General features: G+C 51.1%; 1 protein-coding gene across 1 annotated transcript in view; it reads right to left on the reverse strand.

Annotated features, from left to right (window-relative positions):
- The window catches only part of MARCO (macrophage receptor with collagenous structure), a 40,422-nt gene that overhangs the window by 11,736 nt on the left and 3,646 nt on the right, over positions 1-25,040 (reverse strand). Inside the window, exons 2-11 of the mRNA XM_043576593.1 lie at positions 14,295-14,396; positions 13,005-13,226; positions 11,642-11,677; positions 6,565-6,609; positions 6,187-6,231; positions 5,787-5,894; positions 2,284-2,382; positions 2,152-2,187; positions 1,568-1,666; positions 1,413-1,475 (exon numbers count right to left, since the gene is read on the reverse strand). Coding sequence (XP_043432528.1) covers positions 1,413-1,475; positions 1,568-1,666; positions 2,152-2,187; positions 2,284-2,382; positions 5,787-5,894; positions 6,187-6,231; positions 6,565-6,609; positions 11,642-11,677; positions 13,005-13,226; positions 14,295-14,396 — 855 coding nt within the window. The remainder of the gene's footprint in view (positions 1-1,412; positions 1,476-1,567; positions 1,667-2,151; positions 2,188-2,283; positions 2,383-5,786; positions 5,895-6,186; positions 6,232-6,564; positions 6,610-11,641; positions 11,678-13,004; positions 13,227-14,294; positions 14,397-25,040) is intronic.

The following is a 25,040-nucleotide window of genomic DNA, read 5'->3' on the forward strand; positions in this document are numbered from 1 at the left end:
TCCCCTGCCCACACTGACACATAGTCCATAAACAAGAAATTGACTCCGGGGCTGGATGGACTGGAAGGGCAGTGGGTGTTACAGCGGCCTGCGCCATGGCTCCTAATAACCTTCAGAAAAGCCCAGATGGTTGAAGACCCAGAGTCCAGGGCCAGCCAGGAGGTGGCCCCGCTTATCCCTCTGGCCAGAGCTCCTGACCCTCTCTCACATCTCAGCCCTAAATGCCAGGGACATCAGCCTACAGAGCCCTCCCTCATTCTTCTGTGACTTCGCCTGCTCTGTTCCCGCTCTCTAGATTTCCCATCCCCTCCTCACCATGGCCAAGCTCCACTCATTCCATGAGACTCAGCTCAAGCTCTTACATCACTCCCAGACCGCGCTGCCTTTCACCACCCCTGCCAGACAGGGGACACTGTGAGACTGAAGCAGTTAGTTGAGTGAAGTCACATTTGTTTAAGGAATCAATCCATCCATCAGTCAACCACTTGATCAGCGAGCACGGAGAGGACGTGCCCCTGGTGTGGGTCTGTGCACCACTCTGCCTGAGGGCATCGGGCTGTCTAACCCGGCAGGACCTTCTGCTCGGGCGGAGGATGGAGCCACGGAAGGCTGTCCACAGCCATAACCTTGAGCTGCTACCACATTCCAGGCTGCGCTTGGCTTTCTAAAGGGCATTTGTCACGTCTCACTTCTCCATGCAAAAGCCCACAACACAGTGTGCCTGGCACACCCTGGCAACAGTCTGTGTGCCTGTCTCCTGCCCCAGCCTGTATGTGTGAGGCCAGGAAGCAGGTCTTACGCATCACGGTGACCCAGCGCCCAACACAGTGGCCCACACTTTCTAGACCACTGTAGGCGCTCAGACTTAGGGACTCGACAAAATTGGCGTGGGGCTTCGCAAAGCAGACCACACTGGTTTGATGCTTTGTAACCTAGACGAATTTGGCATGAAGGTTCATCCTGTAGTCACTGTGAGTTTGGTTACGCGGGTCCCTCCTCCCAGCCCGAGTCCCTCTGGGACAATGTGCAGAAAGGGGTTTCATGACACCCCCTGCCCACATTCAGAGCCCTGACCCTGGGAGCCCCCCTGCAGGACAGCAGGAGAGAATAGAAACTACGCACACAGCCGGAAGGCAGGCCAGGGGACAACGAGGGCCAGCTGCCCTTCTCTTCTCTTTAATGGTGGAGGTTTGGTCATGGCATTGAGGCCTTTCAGGGATGCTGGGCAGACAGACGACAGCCCTAGGGCTCTGAGCTAAAAGGGCCCCGACAGAGGGAAGTGTCCTTAATCGGGGTGCCTCAGGGGCCAGAGCACAGGAGACTCTGTGCCTCCTTCTGGGGGGCCCCCTGAGGCAGTGCTCCTCCCTATGCACCCAGCACCCCGTCCACCCTCTACCCACACCCTCCGTTACCTGTGTCCCCCTTGCTTCCCTTCATGCCGTCGGCTCCTGGCATCCCGGGTATCCCTGGTGGTCCTGTACAACAGATGCCCGGAGAGCATGAGGGCTGGGCTCTGTGGCTCTTCAGACACCACTCCCCATGCCCACGGCAGGACCGAGGACCTCACCTGTCAGCCCGGGGGAGCCAGCGCTGCCGGGCTCACCCTTGGCACCTGGGGATCCCGCTGCGCCCGGAGAGCCGGGAAGACCCTGCGCTCCAGGTTGTCCTGCAAGTTAAGTGACAGTTGCAAGGTTGGGGGTGGTCGGCAGAGAGCTGGCTGCCCGCCCCTCGGCTCGTCTGTCTGCTCAGCTGTGACACGTGTACCTCCTACCAGCATGCCTGTTCCCTGGGCAGTTTTCCACATCTCCCTTTAGAAGCCACGAGCGAGCCCAGTTAGTAGGAGAAAAGTTAGAGCCTGACCCGTGTGTTCATCGTTGCCATCACTCTGCAGTGCCTGGGGCTCGCGGACTCCCTAGGCACCCCGGTCGTGGGTGTGGGCTCCACACCCCTGCGTGGCGGACTGCGGCGAAGGTCTAAGGGGAATGCCAATCAAGCCCGTTCCTCCCAGGCGGGGCCCGGTTTTCAGAGAGCCCCCACGTGCTCTGGGTTAACGCTACAATGAATCTAAAGACAGTGGAGTCGTGTCCCGGACTTGACTTTGCCCAGGGACAGTAGCAGCTCCAATGATGTCTGGATCCCCAGAGTTCTTACCTTGGTCTCCTTTCATTCCAGGAGATCCAGCCGCACCTAAAATGAAGAAGGACTTTTAGGGATTTTGTTCCCCTCTAGCTCAGCCTGCCAGAGTAAAAGGGAATATGGACAGGCCGGTGGACGGCCTCTTACCTGGGGGGCCTGGCTTCCCTGAGTCACCTTTGCTCCCCTGGGCTCCGGGGGGCCCCATGACCCCTGTATCTCCTTTCATGCCCATGTCTCCCTTGTTTCCTGAAAAACCAAGGAGTTGTGGTCAGGCACGGAGGAGGACGCAGCCGGCCACCAGGTCCCAATGACGCTGTCCCACCCAAAATCCAAACTCAAACTCCTTGGGCTCCGCCTACCTGGTTCCCAGAAGTGGAAGATACAGTGGTTGGCCTCAAGGAGCACACCATCTTGCCCCAGACACCAGATGGAAACGCGTGAGAAATAGACGAGGTCATGGGGCCCGGCTGGCGTGCAGCCGAAGGCCCAGAAGCCAGGCTCTCAGGACCCTGGTCAGCACGCTGGTCCCCTTGGGAGGGACCACAGCCCAGGCTGAGCTAAGCGCTGCCCGGCTCATTTTAGTGTCTGCATTTGGGGAATTTTTTTTTTTTCAAGCCTCCCCAACTGAAACCTGAATATTCCAGAATGCCGATCCCAAGTGCTGAGAATAGAAACGTGAAGGCATGAGTGGAGAGGAAAACATTGCAGCAGCTCGGACTCCTGCCAGTGCTCCAGCCACAGCCTTTCCTGGTGCCCAAGGTTTCAAATTTTCCACTTGTCATCAGCATTCAAGGCTTGTCCCAGCCTGTCCTCTCCTCGGTCCTCCATTGCTCCCTCCTCCTTTCTGCGGCTGCATGGCGCATATCAATTGAGGGAGGCTCCTCGCATGGGGGCTGCCAACCTCTTCCCAGTCTGCGGGCTTGGCTCCCGAGCGGGCTGCACACCCTCGCTAGCCGTGCCAGGCTGGGTCTGTTCATCAGCGGCCCCCTGGCTTGGCTGGTGTTCCCGGAGCTAGTCAAAGTCCCATCCTGGCAGCTCCCTCAGCCCTGGGACAGGCTTATTGGGATGGAATTTGGTTAAAAGGGTCCACTCCACTATCTTCCCGATATCAGAGCTGGGAGGACTCAGAGGGATAGCAGCCTCCCCTCCTGTGCGTTGGGAAAGGAGACAGGTCTGAAGCAGCGGGGGGCGGGAGGTTGGGGGGGGGAGTCACGGGTCACGCGAAGCTGTCTGGTCTAAGCGTGGGGTGACGTTAAGGGCAAGGCTCAGGAAGCAGATTCTTTCAGGTGGTTTAGATACTTGAAGGATGACTATTCCCTGATGGGAAACAAAACAATCAGAAAGAACTCGGTTCTAGCTGAGATCGCTCATGGCCTCAGGGGCAAGCCCCAAAGAAGGCAATCCTTGTTCATTCAAGGTGTGCGCTTCGGCAGAAGGGACAAATGGCATTCGGCAGATGGGACTAGGAATTACTTCCCTGGAGGAATATGTTGGTGCCCGACTGCCCCGGCCGGCCGGAACCACCGCGTTATGGGAATCCCTAGGCTACCCGAGGATTTGGGAGCGCGCTCTGGGCCCGAGTCTGTGTGTGGCTGTGTGTGGCTATGACTGCCGTGTCTCCACCAAAGGGGGCGGGCTGGGGAAGCAGGGCATTCTCGGTGAAAGGCCCAGAGTCTAGCCCCACCAGACGAACATCAGCTGCCGTCTGGTGTCAGAACTTTGCCATCATAGCTCAAGGCAAGGTGAGGAAAACGCACCTGTCCCCTGGCCCTTCCCCAGGGACATTACCTCTTGACGGGGACAAAGACCACAAAGCCTCAGGACCACTGGAGCGGGGTCCCTCCTGCCAGCCCTGTCTGCCAGCAGGGGCTTAGGAAAACAGCGGGTGAAAGAGACCTTGCGATCTTGGGAGAGGAAATTTGGGAAGAGGAGGGGTGGGTCGGAGTCCTGATTTCTGAAGAATTGAAACTTTCGCATTTCCCCTCGCCAACCACAGCTTTTCCAGGCCGAGTGCGGGCGGGGGGCCCCACACTTGTGTCGGGTATCTGCAAATCTGGGGCACTGGATGAGTGTGGGAGGGAAAACAGTAGGGCGCAGACTCCACAGGCAAAAGTGCTGGCTGTCACCCCCTCCCCTGGGGCTGGCAGGGCCACCTTGAGAAAGTCTGGGCCTCCCTTTCCTGTTACATAGCGAACTACGCCGAGCAGCCTTTGGAATCGCCGTCAGAGGTCAACTGTCTAACCATCCGCCGGGTGCACAGATGCCCCCCCTCCCAACCCTCCCGGTCATCTCAGCACAACTGGCCCTCCTGAAACCTTTGATCACGGCTCCTCATTCTTCAGGATGGCTGACACTTGCCTGTAAGGGCCCTCTTCCTGAAGCATGCACCCCAGTATCTGATAACGTGAATAACTCCTATTCGCAGGTACAGTGCCACACATCTTAAGTCTTCTACTCCAGTTGTAACTCAATCCTTATTAAAGGCTGCTTTTATTATCCCCCTCTTACAGCTGAATAAGTTGTGGATCAGAGAGGTCAAGTCATTTGCCCAAGGCTGCCCAGCTAGTGAGCCATATGAGGACCCAGATGTGTCTGACCCTAGAACTGAAGTCCTTCCCTTTTTAACTTAAGGGATCCCTAACACCATTAATACGGACGGTTATCATTTGTTTAGTGTTTAACCATGTGGCAGAGAGTTTGAACACATGATCTCTAGGGACTGCCCTACAAAGTATGAATAATTTCATTATTATACATATGTTTATTTATTCCTGAGAGAGCACGAGTGGAGGAGGGGCGGGGGGGGGAGGGGACGGAGGACCCGAAGCAGGCTTTGGGCTGACGGCAGCCAGCCCGATGAGGAGCTCGAATTCACAGACCGTGGGAGCGTGACCTGAGCTGAAGTTGGAGACTCAACTTCAACAGTCAGTCGCCCCTGATTATTATCATTTTAATGGCCATTCTTTTCGGAAATGAAGACACTAAGCCTCCGCTGGTTAAGTCACCTGCCTAGAGGCACACGTGGACAGGTGCAGAGCAGGGGCGACGTCAAGCCTTCTAGCCGCACGGCCCTCATCCCCCCCTACTGCACCCCACAACCACCCGAGGGGGCTTCCAGAAGCCAAGCGACAAGGGGCGCGAAAAGTGCTCTGTCGTGGCCATAGCCCCTGGGGCAGCGCTTCTCAGAGCGTGCCCCCCAGACTTCCGGCGTCAGAATCACCCAGGCCTTTGAAACACAGACTCTTGCACTTTGAGCAAGGGCCCCAAATGGTTCTGACGTAGCACCTGCTTCTGGAATCAACCTCTTCCCCCTCCCTGCCAGCCGTCTCCCCTCCTGCCCTGTGCCCACCTCACGTCCCACTGCCACCCCTCGCCGTCCTCTCCTCAGAGCTTGTCGCATGGCCTGTGTCCTCACTTGTCACCGGTTGTGCCTGGCATCACGTTGTGTCTCCCCCCACCCATGCTACTCTCAGCTCTCCATTCCTGGCCTCTGCTCACCTGGACGGATGGGACCACACGTGTGCTCCTGGGGGAAGCAGAGCACAGCCCTGCCCTCAGTGGGACCAAACAGACATGCTTACAGAGGGTCGGGGCTCAGCTCCCCCTCAGCCCCTCCCCCACAAGCACCAACACCCCCACCCGGCCCTTACCTGGGAGGCCCAGGTCTCCTTTGTCTCCTTTAGCCCCAGGTTCGCCTTTCAGGCCAACGAGTCCCCCATCACCTTTGCTGCCCTTCTCTCCTTGCCGTCCTGGGGTGCCTGGGCAGAGAATGGCCAACAAGATGGGCCCCCGCCGCCCTCCCAAGGAGGACTCAGGAGCCGCCCACGGGCTGTTCAGCTGTGGGGCAGGGGGCGTTTTGAAAAGAAAAGAAAGGGGCCTCTGGAAGAAGTCCGGGGGATGTTAGGTCATAAGACTCCAGAGCAGAGGACTGTGGGAGGGCACCAACCCCCTGGGGCTGTGGGTGGGGATGTGGGGAGGGGGGACCTGGGCAACTGGCTCAGCACCTCAGCCAAGGCAGGGCCGAGCCCAGGCAGGGGAAACACGCGTTACCAGGGGCTCCTTGTTTCCCTGGAGCGCCGCTGGGTCCTTGGAGGCCTGCGGAGAAGGAAAGAAGAATTAGTCACAGTGTTCCAGGCTCTTCCGTCAGCTGACGTTCTAGAACCTGTAGGAAGGGACGAGGGCCCAGCACGAGGGGACGGGCTTCAGTCTGTCTCATTCTCTGTCTCTCTCACACACACAGACACCCCAACGGTATCAACATTCACCCTTCACAACAGCAAGAAAAAGAGAGATTGAGAGAGAGAGAGAGAGAGAGAGAGAGAGACAGAGGAAAGAAAAGGCTGAGTTGTTAGACACAAGGGTGTAAACGAGCCGGGCCCCTGCCTCCTGACTCCCCCCCACCCGCGCACTCACCCAGCCCCTGCCCACCTGCCTCTCCCTTGATTCCAGGCGGGCCTTGGAGTCCCGGGAGGCCTGGAAAGGAAAAGGAATTCAGAACGTGGCCTGGACAAGGAGGAGAAAAAGGATTATGGGGCCAGTAGACAGACGCCCATATCTGTGGCTCCCTGGCATGCCTCGGTCCCCTCAGTCCCCCTCTCAGCCGGTGGCCTTGGCAGGCCGGGGATGCCAGACGTGCCCTGGGCCCCTTTTGACCTGGAAGACCTGAAGAAGAGGGGCACAGGCACCAAGGGGCCACCCCACGAGGTGGGGTGACAAGGCCACTTATCACACCTTTATGTATTCAACGAACTGTCGCTGAGCACTGAGAACGGGCCAAACGGTGTGGGCAAGAAGAGGAAAGGCAGGGCTCCTTCCTACAAGAAGCTCAGGGCCTAACAGGCGAAACACAGGCGTATCGATGACATCACCCGAGGGAGGCTGCGTCACACAGACCTCGCGCGAATCTCTCCCTCATTTTGAGCCTCAGCTTGCTCGTCAGTGAAATGGGGCTAATATGCCAGCTTTGCGGGGCTGTCCCGGAGGCAGGCTCTGGATAAACGGAACCTGCTTTTGCTGCACCTTGCGCGCGGTTCTGTCCCTTTCCCAGGGCTGTGTTGCAGGCTCGAGACGCACAGCACCCCGGGAGCGCGGCACGTCCTGTCCTAGTCCCTTGGGGCTGCTATAGCAAAACACCGCAGGGCGGGTGGCTTTGAAACGACAGACATTCATTTCTCCCTGTCCTGCAGGTGGGAAGCGCAAGGTCCTAGATCCAAGAGCTGGTGTGGTCGGGTTCTGGAGAGGACCCTCTTCTGGGTTGCAGACCACTAACTTCTCGCTGTGTCCTCACGCGACGGTGGGGAGCTGAGGGAGCTCGTTGGGGTCCCTTTGATAAGGGCACGAATCCCATTCAGGAGGGCCCCGCCTTCAGGACTGAATCCCCTTCTAAAGACCCCACCTCCTAACACTGTCGCTTCGGATGTTAGGTTTTCAACGTATGAATTTTCATGAGAGAAAAACACTCAGGCCGTGGCTCGTCCCCCACATCTCCACGAGGGGGGTGACTTTCTGAGAGGCGTGGCTTTGCCTGAGCTCACACATGTGGAGAGAGGCCGGCAGATTCCAGGTCTCCCGAGGGCAAAGCCTATCCCCGTGTCAGGGCACCACGATGACAAGGCCTCTGACATGCTTTCTACTTCAGGGTAGAGCCCCAGTCTGATTGGTGGGACCCATGATGCCATATCTCTCCTGCGTGCACAAGACGGGGGGTGGGGCGGGCAGAAGCAAGGAAGCAGAGCAGAGGGACTAGGGTCCCTCTCACACAAATCTCAGGGAAGAACACTGGAGAATCAGCTCAGGCTCTGACCGCTGGCCTCCACTGACCAGCCTTTCACATGGCCTAGCCCGTTTTCCCGTGTCACATGGGAATGCCACCACCTGCCTCACAGGGTCCTCAGGGGACCACATGGGGTCATGGGACACGGTAAAAACCCAGGGAAAGTGAGCTTTGCTACACTTACCAGCCAAAGGAAAGAGGCAAGAAGTCCAGAGACCCTGCGAGTACAGGGCTCAAGGCCAGAGGCTCCGGCCCCTGGCCCTTTAGGAGTAGTGCCCCACTTGTTGATAGGACAGGTCCAGTCCCTCAGGGGAATTTTCGAGGCGAGTCCCTAGGATCCTATGCCCGTCACTATGGCTCCTTCCCACCACAGGCTACACAAGCTGTACCAGCTCTGCTGCGGTGGCCTGGCCCCCGGGGCGGGAACGGGACTCAGGCTGCGGAGTCCGACTGTGCCCCTCCAACTTTGCCTGAGTTAGCTTGAGTAAGTCAACGTCCCTCTGAGCCTGCTTCCTCACCTGTGAAACGGGGGTAATAGCAGCAGCCACTTGGGGTTGGCGTGAGGAGTCAACAAAAATACGTAGCTAGGGGTGCCCCCTTCACCTCTCCTGACCCAGGCCGGCCTAGTCCCCGCCGCTCCCATCCTGTCTTCCAACTCTGCTCCTCTCTTGCACTCCAGCACGTGGGTCTGCCTTCTTTGCCTTCCTACGCTCACCAAACCCCCTTCCTACCTCAGGGCCTTTGCACATGTGGGTCTCTGTCTGGAACCCATATTTCCTGACACCTTCTGCTCATACTTAGGTCAAGGCCACTAGGTGTCTCTGGGAAACCCCTTCACGTGCCGGGGTTAGGCCCTTTCTGTGCCCTCCTTACCGAGGGAGTTGTCCCAGTCTATCAGGGCAGAAGGGGCTGGAACCAAATCATGCTTCCCTGGGGGAAGGGGTTCTGTCTGTCTTTTTATGTCTGCATTCCCAGTGGCTGGACGTTGCCTGGTCCTTAAGAGGCTTTCAGTAAATATTTGTTGGAAAGTCCAGAACACACAGGGGAGGGAAAGAGGTGTGGGTGGGTTCCACATCACCCTTTCCCCAAACTTGACTTAGGTGCAGCTCCCCTCTCCATCCCCGCTGTTCTGGAAGCTTGGGCCAGAGTGCAGTTTCTCGGCAGGCTGCCTCAGGGCCAAACCGGTCATCCTGAGCCCTGCACCCAAACGTCCTCTGGGATCCACCTATTGGTCACCAGGGGCCTTTGTAGGAAAATGTGCCTTTGGGGAGCCCTAGCCAGGCGAGGCAGGCCATGGGGGAGGGGAGAGAGATTGCAGCCTCCCCTGGGTGGGCCAGGGTGGTGGGGGACGCTGGGAAGGTACTGGTGGTGGGGGCATTGCTGAGCTCCAGCTGCTAGAATCAGTTTCCAGCCTCTGGTTTCTGGGCTCCAGAAGAGAGAGAAAGGGGCAAAGAGGTAGTCAGAGACAGAGAGAGGCTTCGAGAGACACGGAGAGAGAGTACTGGAGATTATATACATACATACACGTACAGAATCTTCCTTGACTCGCAATGGGCTTACGTCCCGATATACACAACATAAACTGAAAATATGCTAAGTCGAAAATGCATTTAATGCGCCTAAACTACGGCCCGTGACAGCTCAGCCTCACCCACTGTAAACATGCTCGGAACACTGACATCAGCCTACAGTTGGGCAAAGTCATCTCACGCAAGCCCACTTTACAACACGGTGTCGGCCCTGTCATGTAACTTCCTGACTAGGGTACTGAAAGGGAGGGTCAGGATGGCTGTCTGGGGACAGAGTGGTTGTCAGCGGCGTGGTTGTTTGCGACCAGGAGCTGCCCCGCCCAGCTTCGCGAGAGAGCGTCGTCCTGCCTGTCGCTAGCCCGGAAAAGATCCAAATTCAAAATTCAAAGTACAGTACCTGCTGAATGTGTATCACTTTGGCACCGTGGTAAAGTCAAGAAATCGTAACTGGAGCCACTGTATGTCAGCGACTGTGTGTACATTCACACAGAGAGAGAGACGGAGACAGAGGGACAGAAGGGAGGCCACTCTCCACCCTGAGGGTGAGCTGGGCTCTGTGTCTTGTTCCTGGAGCACTGGGCCTGGGGCGGGTGATGGAGCAGATTTTAAACGTCAGACTAAACCCGCTGGGTTGACAAGAGGTGTAAGCCCCCATCATGTTGGCTACGGCAGTAGAAGCTGTTGGAACAGCATCTCCTTGGAGGGGAGGAGACGACATTCAATCAGGCCGGGACTGCCCCGGAATTAGCGCATTCAATCTGCCCCAGAAAATAATAAAGCAAATAGTAACAACAGATAACAGCAGTGGCACTATCGAATGCTTCCTCTGAGCTGGGCGTTGGGCTAATCATGTTTACTTATCATTTTAATTCTCGCACCAATCCCGGGAGGTCCTGGGATTATCCCCTGCTGCGAGGGGAGAACACAGAACTCAGAAATGTTTAGTGACTGGTTCAAGGCCACCCAGCTCCAGAGGGAGCCACTGTTTGTCCCGGTGCGATAGTCACACAATGCACACTCGTGCTGCTGCCTCAAAACTCTTCCTGGCCAGCTGGGGCGCCCAGGTGGCTCAAATAGTTAAGTGTCCGACTCTTGGTTTCGGCTCAAGTCATGATCTCACGGTTCGTGGGTTCAAGCCCTGCATCCGGCTCTGCACTGGTGGTACAGAGCCTGCTTGGGATTCCCTCTCTCCCTTTCTCCCCTGTGCACACGCGCGAGCTCGCTCTCTCTCTCTCGCTCTCTCTCTCTCTCAATATCTCTATCAAAAATAAATAAATAAACACTAAAAAATAAACAACACAACTCTTCCTGGCCAGCAGCGTGATCTGGGCCATTATGTGAAAAATTCTGAAGCCAAGGAGTTCTGTCCCAAGAAGACCGTGTACCCTTATCTTCCGGGTGGAATTTCAACCGCTCAGGTGACAGAAAGGAGTAAGACGTGAATGAAGCGTGTGCGCACGTGTGCGACGAAACCTGCGTGTGTTCAAGGAGAAAGAGAAAGCAGCTGAGGGGGTTGTCCTCAGAGAGCACTTGCCATTGTCAGACATTCGTGGCCCGCCCCTTCCCGTGAATCTTCCAGCATCCCTGTGGAGTAGCCCAATTGTCTCCCTTAGTTTTGACACCGGTGAGCGGCTGAGGGTCCAGAAAAGTTAAGTACCTGGCCCCAAGTCACACAACTGGTAAGCAGCAGACCTGGGATTAGAGGCTGCCCCTCCCGTTACGGTCCACCCCTTCCCCCATGTCATTACGGTGCTCTAGGAGACGCGAGTTGTGCGGCCCTGTCAACAATCACGGCAAGGTGGGGAGACAAGCTAGGTGTTGGGTAATCAGCCCTGGAAACAGTGCTCATGGGAGACAGAGGGGGAGTCCTGCATGGGCAGCAGGGACACCAGTAGGAGAGGGAGCAGGGGGGATGCACGTGGGCTGGCCTTGGAAGGTGGCTTAGAATCGGCTCGGCTCGGTGGATGGAGAGGTCACTTCTCATTTCAGGCAAGGAGCAGGGTAGAGGCCCAGAGGCTGGGAGTCCCAGCACGGTCAGGGAACAGAGAGCAGACCCGACTGAGGACCAGTGAGTTTGTAGGGGGGCTCTGGAGACCGGTGGGAGGTAAGCTGGGGTTGAGGCCCAGAAAGGCACAGGCCCAGGAGCCCCTGGGGGAAGGCTGTGGGGAGCGGGCGACGTGGGTCAGAGCGAAAACGAACGTACCTGGAGCGCCTCGTTCCCCTTTGATCCCGAACAGCTCTGCAAGGGGAGAAGAGAGGGTTGTAGGCTGGGCCGGGCGGGCGCACCCAGCTCAGAGCTGGAAGGTTGTGTGCCCTCGGGGCTGAGGAGCAGGGGCTTCGGGGAAATGGGGGATTTGGACAACAGGGGCCCAACGCTCGGGTATTTTCCAGGAATGAATGTTTTCGAGAAAGCTGGATGTTTGGTTGCAGGTAGTGGTCTGCACCGGAGAGCTGTAGATCCCTGGGAGCTGCAGAGGTGTGGAGAGAAGGTTGAGACCCCCGGAGTCTCCCCTGTGTGGTCAGAAGACCTTGGAGCCAAACCCATGAAGGAAGAGCCTCAGGTTAAAGGCAGAGACCCTCGTGCGGATCACCACCTTCGTATGTCACGTAGAGAGGACTGGTCCTGGTGTCTGAGCGGCTAAGCCTGGACTCCGCCCATCTACCACGGCCATCACCTCTCCTCACGTCAGGGCTCGGCCTCTGTCTGCACTCACGATGCCGCCTCGGAGGGATTTGCCCACCTGGACCCTGAGTCCTTTCAGCACGTGCTCCCCTGGGCACAGAGCCACTGTCATGGAACCAGCCCCCAAGGCCGAGCCCGTCCCAGAGACAGAAGAGCCGGAGCTCCGGGCCACAGTGTGAACCCTGCAAACAGTCAGATCACACCTAGGAGCCGGTTTGGCCCAGATCAGCTCTTCCTGTGCGGACACAGCCAGAGGGTGGCAGGTGCAATGGCGGACAGCCTCGCCTGGCCCAGGGAAGACCGAGGGAAGGCGGAGGGCACTGGCATTTCCACCGTCTGCTCTGTTTTCTCCCGTGTGCAGCCCTATCTTCCAAGCCACCACACTTCCCCAGCAGGCCCACTGCCCCCTCCCTCCAGGGTTCCCACGTGACCTGGACCAGCTTGGTGCCTTCTGTGATGCTCTCTCCAGCCACGTGCCAGTATTAGTTGGCTGCACGGGAGTGGTCTTGGGAATCGTCCCAGGCTGTGTTTTACCCACCTTCCCAAACATTCTAGATCCATCTGTGGGCTTTGTGACTAAGACCCAGCCTTGGGCTGATTGCTCTGGTCCCTGGCTCTCGGAGGTCATGCTCTGCTTGGATAGGGCACTTGCAACCTAGGTTCTTGACCCACCTGTCTGCAGCCCCCGATGGGGCTGTAACCTCATGCCCGTCCATTTGGCTCTCACCCCTTGTCTTGGGCCCCAGGGTCTCATACTCTGGGTTCTGGAATGCTCTTTTTGCTGGGGAAGGACTTTCAGGCCCAAAGACCCCCTGGCCCATGAACCAGCAGCCCCTACTTTCCATCCTCTGAAGGGTCCCGGTGCAAGGGGAGGGGGCCAAACCTGGGTTTCGAGTGAAGTTGTCCACCTTCCGAAGCAGATGCTCCTGCCTGGTGTGGACCTGGGTGATCTGGGCCTGTAAGACGTGCAGCCCCAGCGCGCCCCCAGGGAGGTGCGGGATGGGCATTGACTGGAGCAGAGAGAAGGACGGGCTGTCCTCGGCGGCCAGCGTTCCATTGGTGAAGTGCATCTCCAGGGCCCAGAGCCGCTCCTGAAGATTCAGAACTGGACACCCCACCCCCACCCCACAACACTCTCTTAGGGACCTCATTAAAGCCCCGGGCATGTGAGCATGTCCCTGACATTCCTGTGTCATATGTGCATGGCTTCTGTGGGTCCTGAATACTAAACACACATGTCATGTGCTGTGAGGACCTAACGTGAGCACAGAGCTCTTTCCATATCTTGCACATGTGTGCTTTATCCCGGGCATGACGTTACATGTCATAGAATATTCCTGCGTGGCCTAGGGATGTACCCACAGCATTACGATCAACCTTCAGCCTTCCTGGATACTCTGGGTGTGAACGTATGATGACTAATGTACTGGTGTGATCTAATCATGTGTGACCTTAATATGCGAGTGACGCATGTTTATGACAGCTGAGCACACGATGTTCTTGCGTGACTTCAGTGTCTGCGGGTGGAATTGCTTCATGGCCTTAACATTTGGACTGGGGACCCCTTGAAAGTAAGATCATGTTAAAATGAACAATCGGGGGTCCCCCGGGGGGCTCAGTTGATGAAGCGTCTGACTTCCGCTCAGGCCATGATCTTGCGGTTCACGAGTTTGAGCCCTGCATGGGGCTCTGTGCTGACAGCTTGGAGTCTGGAGCCTGTTTCGGATTCTGTCTCTCTCTCTCTCTCTCTCTCTCTGCCCCTCCCAACTCACGCTCTGTCTCTCTCTCTCTCTCTCTCTCTCTCAAAAATAAATAAAAACATTTAAAAATTTTTTAAAATAATAAAAATAAAATGAACAATCCGCTCAATAGAGCCTTTTCACGCCCAGACGCTGGGGATCCTTGATGAAAGACGCACTTGACATCCTGGGCGAAGTTATCGCACTGTTCACACTCTCTCTCTCTCTCTCTCTCAATCTGTCTCTGTCTCTGTCTCTTTCTCTCATACACACACACACACACACACTCTTCCCTGGCCACTCCCCACCCCTTCCATCAATGTAGCTGCCCAGGGACTAAGAACTCTCTCTCCACAGGTGACTCCAGGGCTCTTCGCTCAAACCTGAGCCCTTTGTCAGCCCAGGAAGCACCAGACAGCACCAGATCTCTTTACCTTTTACCACCAGCAGCCCGGCACCTGCGGTGAGGAGAACCAGGTAGATGGCCACCATGACCGTGAAGCAGTTAACCGCCTTTCTCTTCCTGGACTTCGGATCTGAAACACAACCCCGGTTGAAGGTGGCTATTGTAGAAGGCAGAGAACAGGGAGCCCCAAACTGTGTCCGATTCCCCTCTGTGTGATCAGAGGGCTCCCCGTGAGGTCGAGGGTAAAGACACAATGTCTCACTACCCCCAAGTCTTCCCCCGATCCTCCTCTTCCCACAAGCCAGGAGATGCCATCATCGGTCACTCACTGGTGTGCTGGGCACACAAACGCCCATGCCACACGTCATCAGTTGGAAGAGTACAGTCCTTAAACCAGGCTCACTGCCAAAGCCCCTTCCAGTGCCTGGAAGTAGAGGGCTCTCAAGAAACGTTCGGCGGATGAATTAATGAGTGAACATACTTAAATTTCAAAACTTTGGGAGGAGGATGCTTGTTGCCTCTTTATAAACTGTGGGTGAGGTTCGGAGAAGTTGAAAAACCTATCAGGTCGTGAGATGCAGATCTGGAAGTCAGGTTCAGGCTTTGGCTTTCCTTGTCTTTAGATTATGTAATTATAAAAACACAACCTGCTTAATATAATTTATCAAACAATATAGAGAGCATTGCAAAGGTTAATGATCTTGTCATCGGGGACTTCAGGGGACCTGAGTTCCTTGGCGTCCTAACCCACTGACATAAGCTTTGCTGGCGTTCTGGGGTGTGGCCTTCGCCCTGCTTATTAGTGGAAACTGACAAACCCGTACCCTGCTGAATGGACTTGTTTTTTCTTTCAATTTTACGCAGATGATGTCATATTACATATAATACAGCACGTTGCTTTCTGCAATGAGTGATTTTCTACAGACATTCCTCCAGTCTTTTGTTTGTTTGTCTTTTGTCTTTTTCTAGAGAGAGATTGGGCCATTCTTTTAACAGCTGCCTGATATTCCTTAAAGACAAGAGCCACAATTCTTGCAGATAATGTCCCCGTTGACAAACTGTTTCCAGTTGGGGTGTTACAAAAAGAGGCCACGGTGGTTCTAACTCCAGTGTTTTCCCCATTCCAGCTGTCTCCCCACTTTGGGGCATCCAAAAGTGGGGAGCTGGCCAACTCGGTGCCAGGCACTGTCCTCTATTATCTCTAATGCTTCCTGCAATCCTGCAAGGTAGGTGTGATTATCCCTTTGTACAGACCTGGTGTTCAGAGAAGTCAGGGCAACACAACAGGCATGTGTCCCTGGGTCCGTCTAACCCCAAGGCCCGAGCTTCCCTCATCAACCTACACTGACAGTCGCCCTTGGAAAACTGCATTTGCAATGAACTCCAAGGGCAGGTGTGAAGGCAAAAAGGATCATAGGTGAGCCTCCCAGGGGAGGGAGGCAGGGGTGGTGAACACATTTTTTTTTTTTTTTTGCTTTGTGGTAGGTGACGGTGTAGAGGAACCTCGCGTCTAGTTTCCATCACCTGTGGAACCATTACTATTCTGCTGATGATCCTTCCAGCCACCTGCAGAGCACATGCCTCTGCGTTGGCATCGTCTAATGCATGGTGGTCTCAAGATGGCTCTGGCAGAGGCAAGAGGAGTGGTTATTTGATTGGGTGGTTTTTGAGTTAGTGGCACTTGGTTATGCTTCGTCTAGCACAGAGTGTCCCCCGCACTGCCCCTCCCAAAAGGGGGGCCCACACGGCGGCCTCGGTGAGCACTCTAACACACAACTTGGCCAAGTCACTTCCCTATCTTCAGCCCTCCAGTGGCTGTTCACTGCCCACTGTCCTGTTCACCTCCTGCCAGCCAGTCGTCCCGTGGCTACACCTCCACACCACACCCCACGTGGACCCTGACCAAGAGTCAGGCCGGACCACTCGTGGTGACACCCTTCTGATTCCAGGCCATGTATCTCCTCTGAGTACATGGCCCTGCCTCCTCCCTTCTGCGTGACTAATTCCCCCTCATCTTTGGGGAGCACGGCGGAGCTCCTCCTGCTCCAGGACGCGTTCTCTGACTCCCCTGGGTTAGGTGGGATCCCACTCTGCCTCCCCACATCGCCCTGGGTTTCCGCTTGATGAGGCATCCATCTCCCTGAACCGTGTCTTGGTTATGTCTCAGTTTCCCCCCAATAGCCCGGAAGCTTCTGGGGCTGTCTTCTGGCACCAATGTGGTGTAGACCACATGCGACGTGCTGGAAGATGAATATTCAACGGATGAATGAGTGGCCGCAGAGGCTGGGCGCTGAGCACGTGCAGAGTGGAGCACTGCCAGGTTAGAAGTGTTGGGAAAGCATCAGGAACGCAACTGCAGACCTCAGGTAAGCGTGTCATTGTGGCAAGGATGGGCAACGCACAAGGGGGGCCTTGCGTTCAACCGAAGATGGCGGACGATGAATACAATCTTGTAGACAGCACTGCACCTTGTAAAAAAAGGTTTGTTTTAAGATATATATAGAGAGAGAGGCAGAGAGAAAGAGAAAGAGAGAGAGAGAGAGAGAGAGAGAGAGAATCCCAAGCAACCCCATACTGTTAGCACAGAGCCCGATGCGGGGCTCGAACTCACAAACCAGACAGCACTAAAGCCAAGGAAACAATGGGAACAGAAAGATAGCGTGCTTCAGAGACACGGTGTTAGAGAGGTCAGAGGTGGCAATGAGGGCCAGCATGGAAAATACAGATATTTTCTTTTTTTTTAATTCACATTTTAGTATAATTAAATTGGCAAGGGGACACATAGCTTTCTTTAACGGCTTTAAAACATATTTAGATTCAAGTTAGTTAACATATGAAAATACGAGTATGTTCAAACCAGATGGTCGGAGGGGTGGAAGGCATTTGAGTAAGGATGATGAAAGGAAACCCAGACATGATAGTATGATGGGAGTAGTTCAGGGGTGTTCACTCAGGCCCAGGATGCTTTTTTTTTTCTTTTTATGTTTACTTATTTGAGAGAGAGAGAGAGAGAAAGAGAGAGACAGAGCATGAGTGGGGGAGGGGCGGAGAGAGGGAGACAGAATCCGAAGCAGGCTCCAGGCTCTGAGCTGTCCACACAGAGCCCGACGTGGGGTTCGAACCCACAAGCTGTGAGATCACGACCGGAGCCGAAGTCGGACACTTAATCGCTTAACGAACTGAGATACCCAGATGCCCCAACAAGGGTGCTTTTTTAAGCCAGAGCTATCATGTAACACAGAGGCAAGGTATTTTAGAAACTGGGAATGGCATTTCTCTAACTGACTTTGTACAGAGCTGATAATCTGATAAAGTTTTCTTTTTTTTTAAATAAGATTCGGGATGAATCTTCTTAAAGTTTTTATTTGTGTATTGTGAGAGAGAGAGTTACGGGAGGGGCGGGGGGGGGAGGGAGAGAGAGAGAGAGAGAGAGAGAGAGAGAGAGAGAATCCCAAGCAGGCTCCGCGCTGTCAATGCCGAGCCCAAGGTGGGGCTCGAACTCACGAACGGTGGGATCATGATCTGAGCTGAAATCAAGAGACGGACACTTACCCGACTGAGCCACCCAAGCACCCCAATCTGATAAATTCTTTACCGTCTATGCCGATCATTTAAGCTCTAAGGGAGTAGAAGAAACTGCGAAAGACTTTCTCCTCCAGACTGGATCTCCCCAACGAGGAAGAGCTGTCTGAGACGAGAGAATGAAAGAAGCCGCTGGCAAACTAGAAAGAGCTTCCCCGGAGCAAACCGTGGTGAGTCTGGCTGAAGAGTTTAGGGAAACAGTTTTCAGAAAAGTGGCAGCTCTATTGTTTGACTCCCAATGAAAATGTGGCTCCAGAGGCAAATAAAATTTCAATTCTATACAAGATCTCCACGAAGAAAAAAAATAAAATCCATACACAGACTCTAGGGTTCCCAGGCTTGCCCTCTCCCAGCTCCTTGTGCTGTGGCAGATTTGGCTTTGGTGGGTGCAGAAGCACCCCACCCCCCACCCCGCCTTGAACCCAGCACTAGGCTGCTGGTGGGCAGGCCCAGGAAAGTGGCTTCTGCCCTATTGGCTTGATGTCTCCACCCCCCACCTAGCACCACTGGACAGTCTGAGGAAGTACCTTCTGCCCCTGCAGGAGGCACCAGAAAGGAACCAGCAAGGATACCCATAGCATCAGGGGAGCAAAGTAGACCGGAGCAGCGTAGTGAGGGCTCTGAAAACTAAGTTGATATTGGAACCGCAGCCCACAACATGGGCCAGAATGCATTTGATACCGGCGATGTGATTTTCTACCAAAACAGAAGATTTAAAAGGATCCAGCGTCTCCTAACATACTACACATGTCCACGATACAATGGAAAACCACTCATCATACCAAGAACAGAGAAAATGGCAACCTGAATGAGAGAAGATAATTGGCAGGTGTCAAAAACACTGGACTTATTTGATAAGGACTTGAGGGCGGGTAAAACAAAAAGGCTTTAATGCTCAATTACAAATACTCTTGAAACAATAAAATAAAGAAAAATCTTAGCGTTTATTTCTTTTTGAGAGAGAAAGAGAGACAGAGAGAGAGAAAGGTAGCATGAGCAGGGGAGGGGCAGAGAGAGAGGGAGACACAGAAACTGAAGCAGGCTCCAGGCGCTGAGCTGTCAGCACAGAGCCCGACGTGGGGCTCGAACCCATGAGCCGTGAGATCATGACCTGAGCCAAAGTCGGACGCTTAACCGATGCTTAACCCAGGCGCCCCAAACATATTTTTTAATATACGAAAAAATAGAGAATATAAAAAAGAACCAAATGGAAATTGTAGAACTTCAAACTACCAATCAAAAAAAGAATCTCACTGGATGGGCTCAACAGTGCAGTAAATGTGATAAAGGAAAGAATCAATGAACTAAATGACAGAACAATAGAAATTACCCTTTCTGGAAAACAGAGTAAATTGACTACAAGAATAAATAAAGAGACTTAGAGACCTATGTATCAATAACAAAACACATAACATTCATATCATTAAAGTCCCAGAGTGTGAAGCCGAAAAAAATATTTAGAGAAATAACGGTGGCTGAAAACTTCTCAAATCTGGCGAAAGTCACAAACCTACCAATTCAAGAAGCTGAGCAAACCCCAAACATGATAGATTCAAAGCACTCAATAACAAGACACATCGGGAAAAAAACAGCCCTACGTACCAAGAAAATTAAAAATCTAAAGAAAAAGAAAAAAATCTTGAAGGGAGCCAAGAAAAAATGACTCATGACCTATAGACATACCGATTTGAATGATAGCAGATCTCTCATCTGAAAGCGGAAGTGACATGACATTTTTCATGTGCTCAAAAAACGAATTATCAACTGTATCCAGTGAAAGTATCCCTTAAGAATGAACAGGAAATAAAGATATTCTCAGATGAAGGAAAACTACCCGAAGTTATTGCTGCTAGATCTACCTTTACAGAATGGCTGACAGAGGGCGCCTGTCTGGCTGTCAGTGGAGCTTGTGACTCTTAATCTCAGGGTTATGGGTTGGGTGTAGAGATTACTTAAAAATAAAATCTTGGGGCGCCTGGGTGGTTCAGTTGCTTAAGCGTCCAACTTCGGCTCAGATCATGATCTCACGGTTTGTGAGTTCGAGCCCTGCGTCAGGCTCTGTGCTGACAGCTCAGAGCCTGGACCCTGCTTCGGATTCTGTGTCTCCCTCTCTCTCTGCCCCTACCCTGCTCATGCTACCTCTCTCTCTCTCTCTCTCTCTCTCTCTCTCTGTCTCTCTCTCAAAAATAAACATTAAAAAAAATTTTTTTAATAAAAATAAAATCTTAAAAAAAAAAAAAAAAGAAAGGAAGAATGGCCGAAGGAAGTTCTTCAGACAGAAGGGCAATGATAACAGCAGAAAGCATAGCACTTGCAAAAGGAAAGAAGAAGAAAAAAAGAATGAGTAAATATGGAGATGTGTTTAGGCCATCTCTCTCATGATTTTTTAATTTTTTTTTTTAACATTTATTTATTTTTGAGACAGAAAGAGATAGAGCATGAACGGGGGAGGGTCAGAGAGAGGGAGACCCAGAATCTGAAACAGACTCCAGGCTCCGAGCTGTCAGCACAGAGCCCGACGCGGGGCTCGAACTCACGGACCGTGAAATCATGACCTGAGCCGAAGTCGGCCGCTTAACCGACTGAGCCACCCAGGCGCCCCTCTCATGATTTTTTAAAATCACTTTTTTTTTATCGATTTCTTAACAATTTTTTTAATGTTTATTTATTTTTGACAGAGAGATTGAGACAGAGCGTGAGCACTGGAGGGGCAGAGAGAGAGAGGGAGACACAGAACTGGAAGCAGGCTCCAGGCTCCAGGCTGTCAGCTCAGAGCCCAATGTGGGGCTCGAACTCACGAACTATGAGATTATGACCTGAGCCGAAGTCGGAGGCTTCACTGACTGAGCCACCCGGGCGCCCCTTTAAAATCACATTTGAGGGGCGCCTGGGTGGCGCAGTCGGTTGAGCTTCCGACTTCAGCCAGGTCATGATCTCGCGGTCCATGAGTTCGAGCCCCGCGTCAGGCTCTGGGCTGATGGCTCAGAGCCTGGAGCCTGTTTCCGATTCTGTGTCTCCCTCTCTCCCTCCCCCGTTCATGCTCTGTCTCTCTCTGTCCCCCCCAAAAAATAAATAAATAATAAAAACGTTGAAAAAAAAAATAAAAAAATAAAATCACATTTGATGTTTGAAAAAAAAATCATAATTATGTGATACCTAGTGCATGTAGAGGAAATGTTTAAGATGATTACATTTCAAAACTGGAAAGGCTCAAAAGACATAAATGGAAATAAGATTTCTACACTTGACTGAAGGTGGTAGAATGTTGATGTCCGTAGACTGTGATAAATTATATATGTACAGTGTAGTGCTCAGAAAAAAAAAATTAAGAAAACTATTTCAAATGATAAACTAAAAACAAACAAAAAATATAAATAAGTTGGGGCGCCTGGGTGGCGCAGTCGGTTAAGCGTCCGACTTCAGCCAGGTCACGATCTCGCGGTCTGTGAGTTCGAGCCCCGCGTCAGGCTCTGGGCTGATGGCTCGGAGCCTGGAGCCTGTTTCCGATTCTGTGTCTCCCTCTCTCTCTGCCCCTCGCCCGTTCATGCGCTGTCTCTCTCTGTCCCCCCAAAAAATAAATAAACGTTGAAAAAAAATTTTTTAAAAATAAATAAGTCAAAATGGAATTCTAAAACATGTTCAAGCAACTCATAGGAAAGTAAGATAAGAAAAACTGGTAATGGGAAACAGAGGAACAAAGAGAAAATGCATAATAACATGGCAGATTTAAGCCCTAACACATCAATAATTACTTTAATGTAAATGGTTTAAAGATGTCAGTTAGGAGGCACCTGGGTGGCTTAGTCAGTTGGGCGTCTGACTCTTGATTTTGGCTCAGGTCTTGGTCTCACCGTCGTGGGATCGAGCCCCATGTCAGGCTCAGCATGGAGCATGGAGCCTGCTTGTGATTCTTTCTCTCTCTCCCTCTGTCCCTCTCCTGATTGTGTGCACACGCTCTCTCTCTCTCTCAAAATAAATAAATAAACTTTAAAAAACAAACAAACCAATGAGAAGGCAGATAATGACAAAGTGGATTAAAAAGCATGACTCAAACATATGCTATCTCCAAGAAAGTAAACAACAGAGCTCCCTTTTCTATGAAGCAAAAATTGATATAACTAAAGGAGAAATCAATATATCCACGATAATACTGGGGATATTAGCATCCCATTCTCAGAAACTGATAAAAAATCAGCAAAGCTATAGAAGAAATGAACAACAGCATAAACCAATAGAATCTAAAGAACAGTTATAGAATATTTCATGCAACAATAGCAGAATACACATTCTTTCCATGCACACATGAGATATTCACCGAGATAGACTAGCTCATGGGTCCTAAAACAAACCCCAACAAAAGGGAAAAGAAATGAAGTTGCACACATTATGGTTCCTGACAATCGAATCAAAACAGAAATCAATAACAGACAGACAAGGAAAACCTCTAAACACTTGGAAATTTTTTAAAAAATTAAATAATGTATGAGCTATAAGGTCATAAATATATATTTTTTTTGAGAGAGAGAGAAGGAGATCAGAGGAAGGACAGAGAGAAGGGAAGACATAGAACCCCATGCAGGCACCGTGCTGTCAGTGCAGAGCCTGACATGGGGCTTGAACCGATGATCTGTGAAATCATGCCATGAACCAAAATCAGGAGTTGGATGCTTAACTGACTGAGCCACCCAGGTACCCCTTAAATAAAAATTTAAAAAAATACAACTGATTGAAAGTGAGAATACAACATATCAAATTATTGGATTCAGCTACAGTAGCACTGAGAAGGAAATTCATAGCAGCACTAAAGGCTGACATTACAAATAAGGAATGGTCTCAATCCAATAAGCTAAGGTCCTAGCTCAAGAAATTGGAAGAGAGCAGCAAAATAAACCTTAAGCAACCAGAAACAAACAAACAAACAAACAAACAAAATAACAGAGATCAGAGCAGAAATCAATGAGATTTAAAATAGGAAAACGAAAGAGAGCATCAAAAGAACAAAACACTGGTTCCATGAATCAAATCAATAAAACCGATAAAGCTCTGGCAAGACTCACAAAGTTAAAAGAGGAAAAGACACAAATCATCAATATAAGGACTCATATAGGAGTTATCACCACAGTTCCTGCAGCCCGGAACAAGAAAATAAGAAAATCCTGTCACTGACTTTATGCTCACAACTTGGAAGAAATGAATCAATTTCTCAAAAACTACAAACTACCAAAGCTCAGCCAATAGGAAATACATAATATGAATGTCTGTATATATTAAATAAACTTAATTCGTACTGAAAAAGCGCCTGAAAAAGAAATGTCAAGGCCCAGATAATTTTATTGGAACATCCTATCAAACCTTTAAGAGAATTAACACTAGCTTTACATACTCTCTTACAAGATAATGGAAGAGTAGAGAACAGTTCCTAACTCATTTTAGGAGGTCAGGATTATCTTGAAAATGCAAACCAAAGATAACATAAAAAAAGAGAACTGAAGATCAGTACCTTTCATGAAATGTGACATAAGAATCCTCCACAAAATATTAGTAAACCATGTTAAACAATGTATAAAAAGAATTTATATACCATGACTAAATGGGATTTCTAGGTATGTAACTCTGATTCAATATCCAGAAATCAATCAGTATGATCCACCATATCAATGAGCTAAAGAAGAAAAATCAGATAACCATATAATGGACACAGAAAAAGCACTTGACAAAATCAAATTCATACTGAAACTCTCATAATTATAATTCATAATTCTAACTCTATAAATAATAAATTCATAAGTAAAAACTCTCAACAAACTAGAAATAAAATAGAATTTTCTGAACTTAAAAAAAAAAAGGAGCATCTAATGGGGTGCCTGGGTGGCTCAGTCAGTTAAGCGTTCAACTCTTGATTAGGGCTCAGGTCATCGTCTCACAGTTTGTGAGTTCAAGCCTCGCTTGGGGCTCCACTCTGACAGTGCAAAGCCTGCTTGGGATTCTCTCTCTTCCTGTCTCTCTGCCCTGCCTGTGTGCACGCGTGTGCTTCTTTTCTCTCTCTCTCAAAAATGAATAAATAAAACTTGAAAAAAAAAAAAGGAGCATCTAAAAATATCTAAAGCCACCATGATACATAATAATGAAACAGGATCATTTGCTCTGAAGATTGGGAAGAAGGCACGGATGTCTGTTCTCACTCTCTTATTCAGTCACATGCTGATATACTCGTGACAAATAGGTGGAAATCGCAATTAAAACATAATGACATTTACAGTCGCTCCAAAGGAAAGGAACTCTTTCGATATGAAGGCGACAAAATGTATACAGGAGGTGTAGGCTGAAAATTTGAATACCCTGATTAAAAAACAAAACCAAAAAAAACAAAAACAGAGACCAAAATAAATGTGGAGATGCACTGTGTTCACGGATTGTAAGACTAAACATAGTGAGATGTCAATTCTCCAAAACTGATCTGGAAGTGTAACACAATTCCGATAAAATCCCAGAAAGGTTTTTTTTTTTTTGTAGGTATCAGTAAGCTTATGCTAAAATTTACATGGAAAGGTACAAACTGCAGAATAGCTAAAATCACCTTGAAAAAGAATAAAATGTGAGGAATAGCTACTTGATGTTTCGACATCGACAAGTATGGTGTAGTATTGGTTACAGGAGTAGAATTTAGTTATTCATCACTTACACACAACACCCAGTGCCCATCCCCAAAAGTGCCCTCCTTAATACTTATCACCCGTGGAGCCCATCCCCTCACCCACCTCCCCTATAAAACTTTTAGAATTAAACATAAGAGAAAACTTGTGGGCCCTCAGGCCAGGTGAAGAAGGCTTAGACTGTAAATCTGTAAATCTGTAAATCTATAAATCTCTGTAAATCTGCAAAAGGGGAAATTAGACTGTAAATCTGTAAAAGGGAAAATTGCTAGGTAGGGCCTCCCCCATAGAATTAAATACTTTTGCTTTGTAAAAGACTGTTAAGAGGATGAAAAGACGCGTTACAGATTGGGAGAGAATATTTGCAGACATTAGCAGCCCTTAGGAAAATGCAAATCAAAATTACAATAGGATATCGCGATCAGGCACCCATCGGAATGGCTAAAATAAAAATAGTAAAAATACCAATTGCCAGCAAGGACTCAGAGAAACTGAGTCAGCTGTACGTCACTGGTGGGAACGTAACATGACACAGCCAC

Source organism: Prionailurus bengalensis, chromosome C1 (assembly GCF_016509475.1).
Source record: "Prionailurus bengalensis isolate Pbe53 chromosome C1, Fcat_Pben_1.1_paternal_pri, whole genome shotgun sequence".
Taxonomy (NCBI): Eukaryota; Metazoa; Chordata; class Mammalia; order Carnivora; family Felidae; genus Prionailurus; species Prionailurus bengalensis.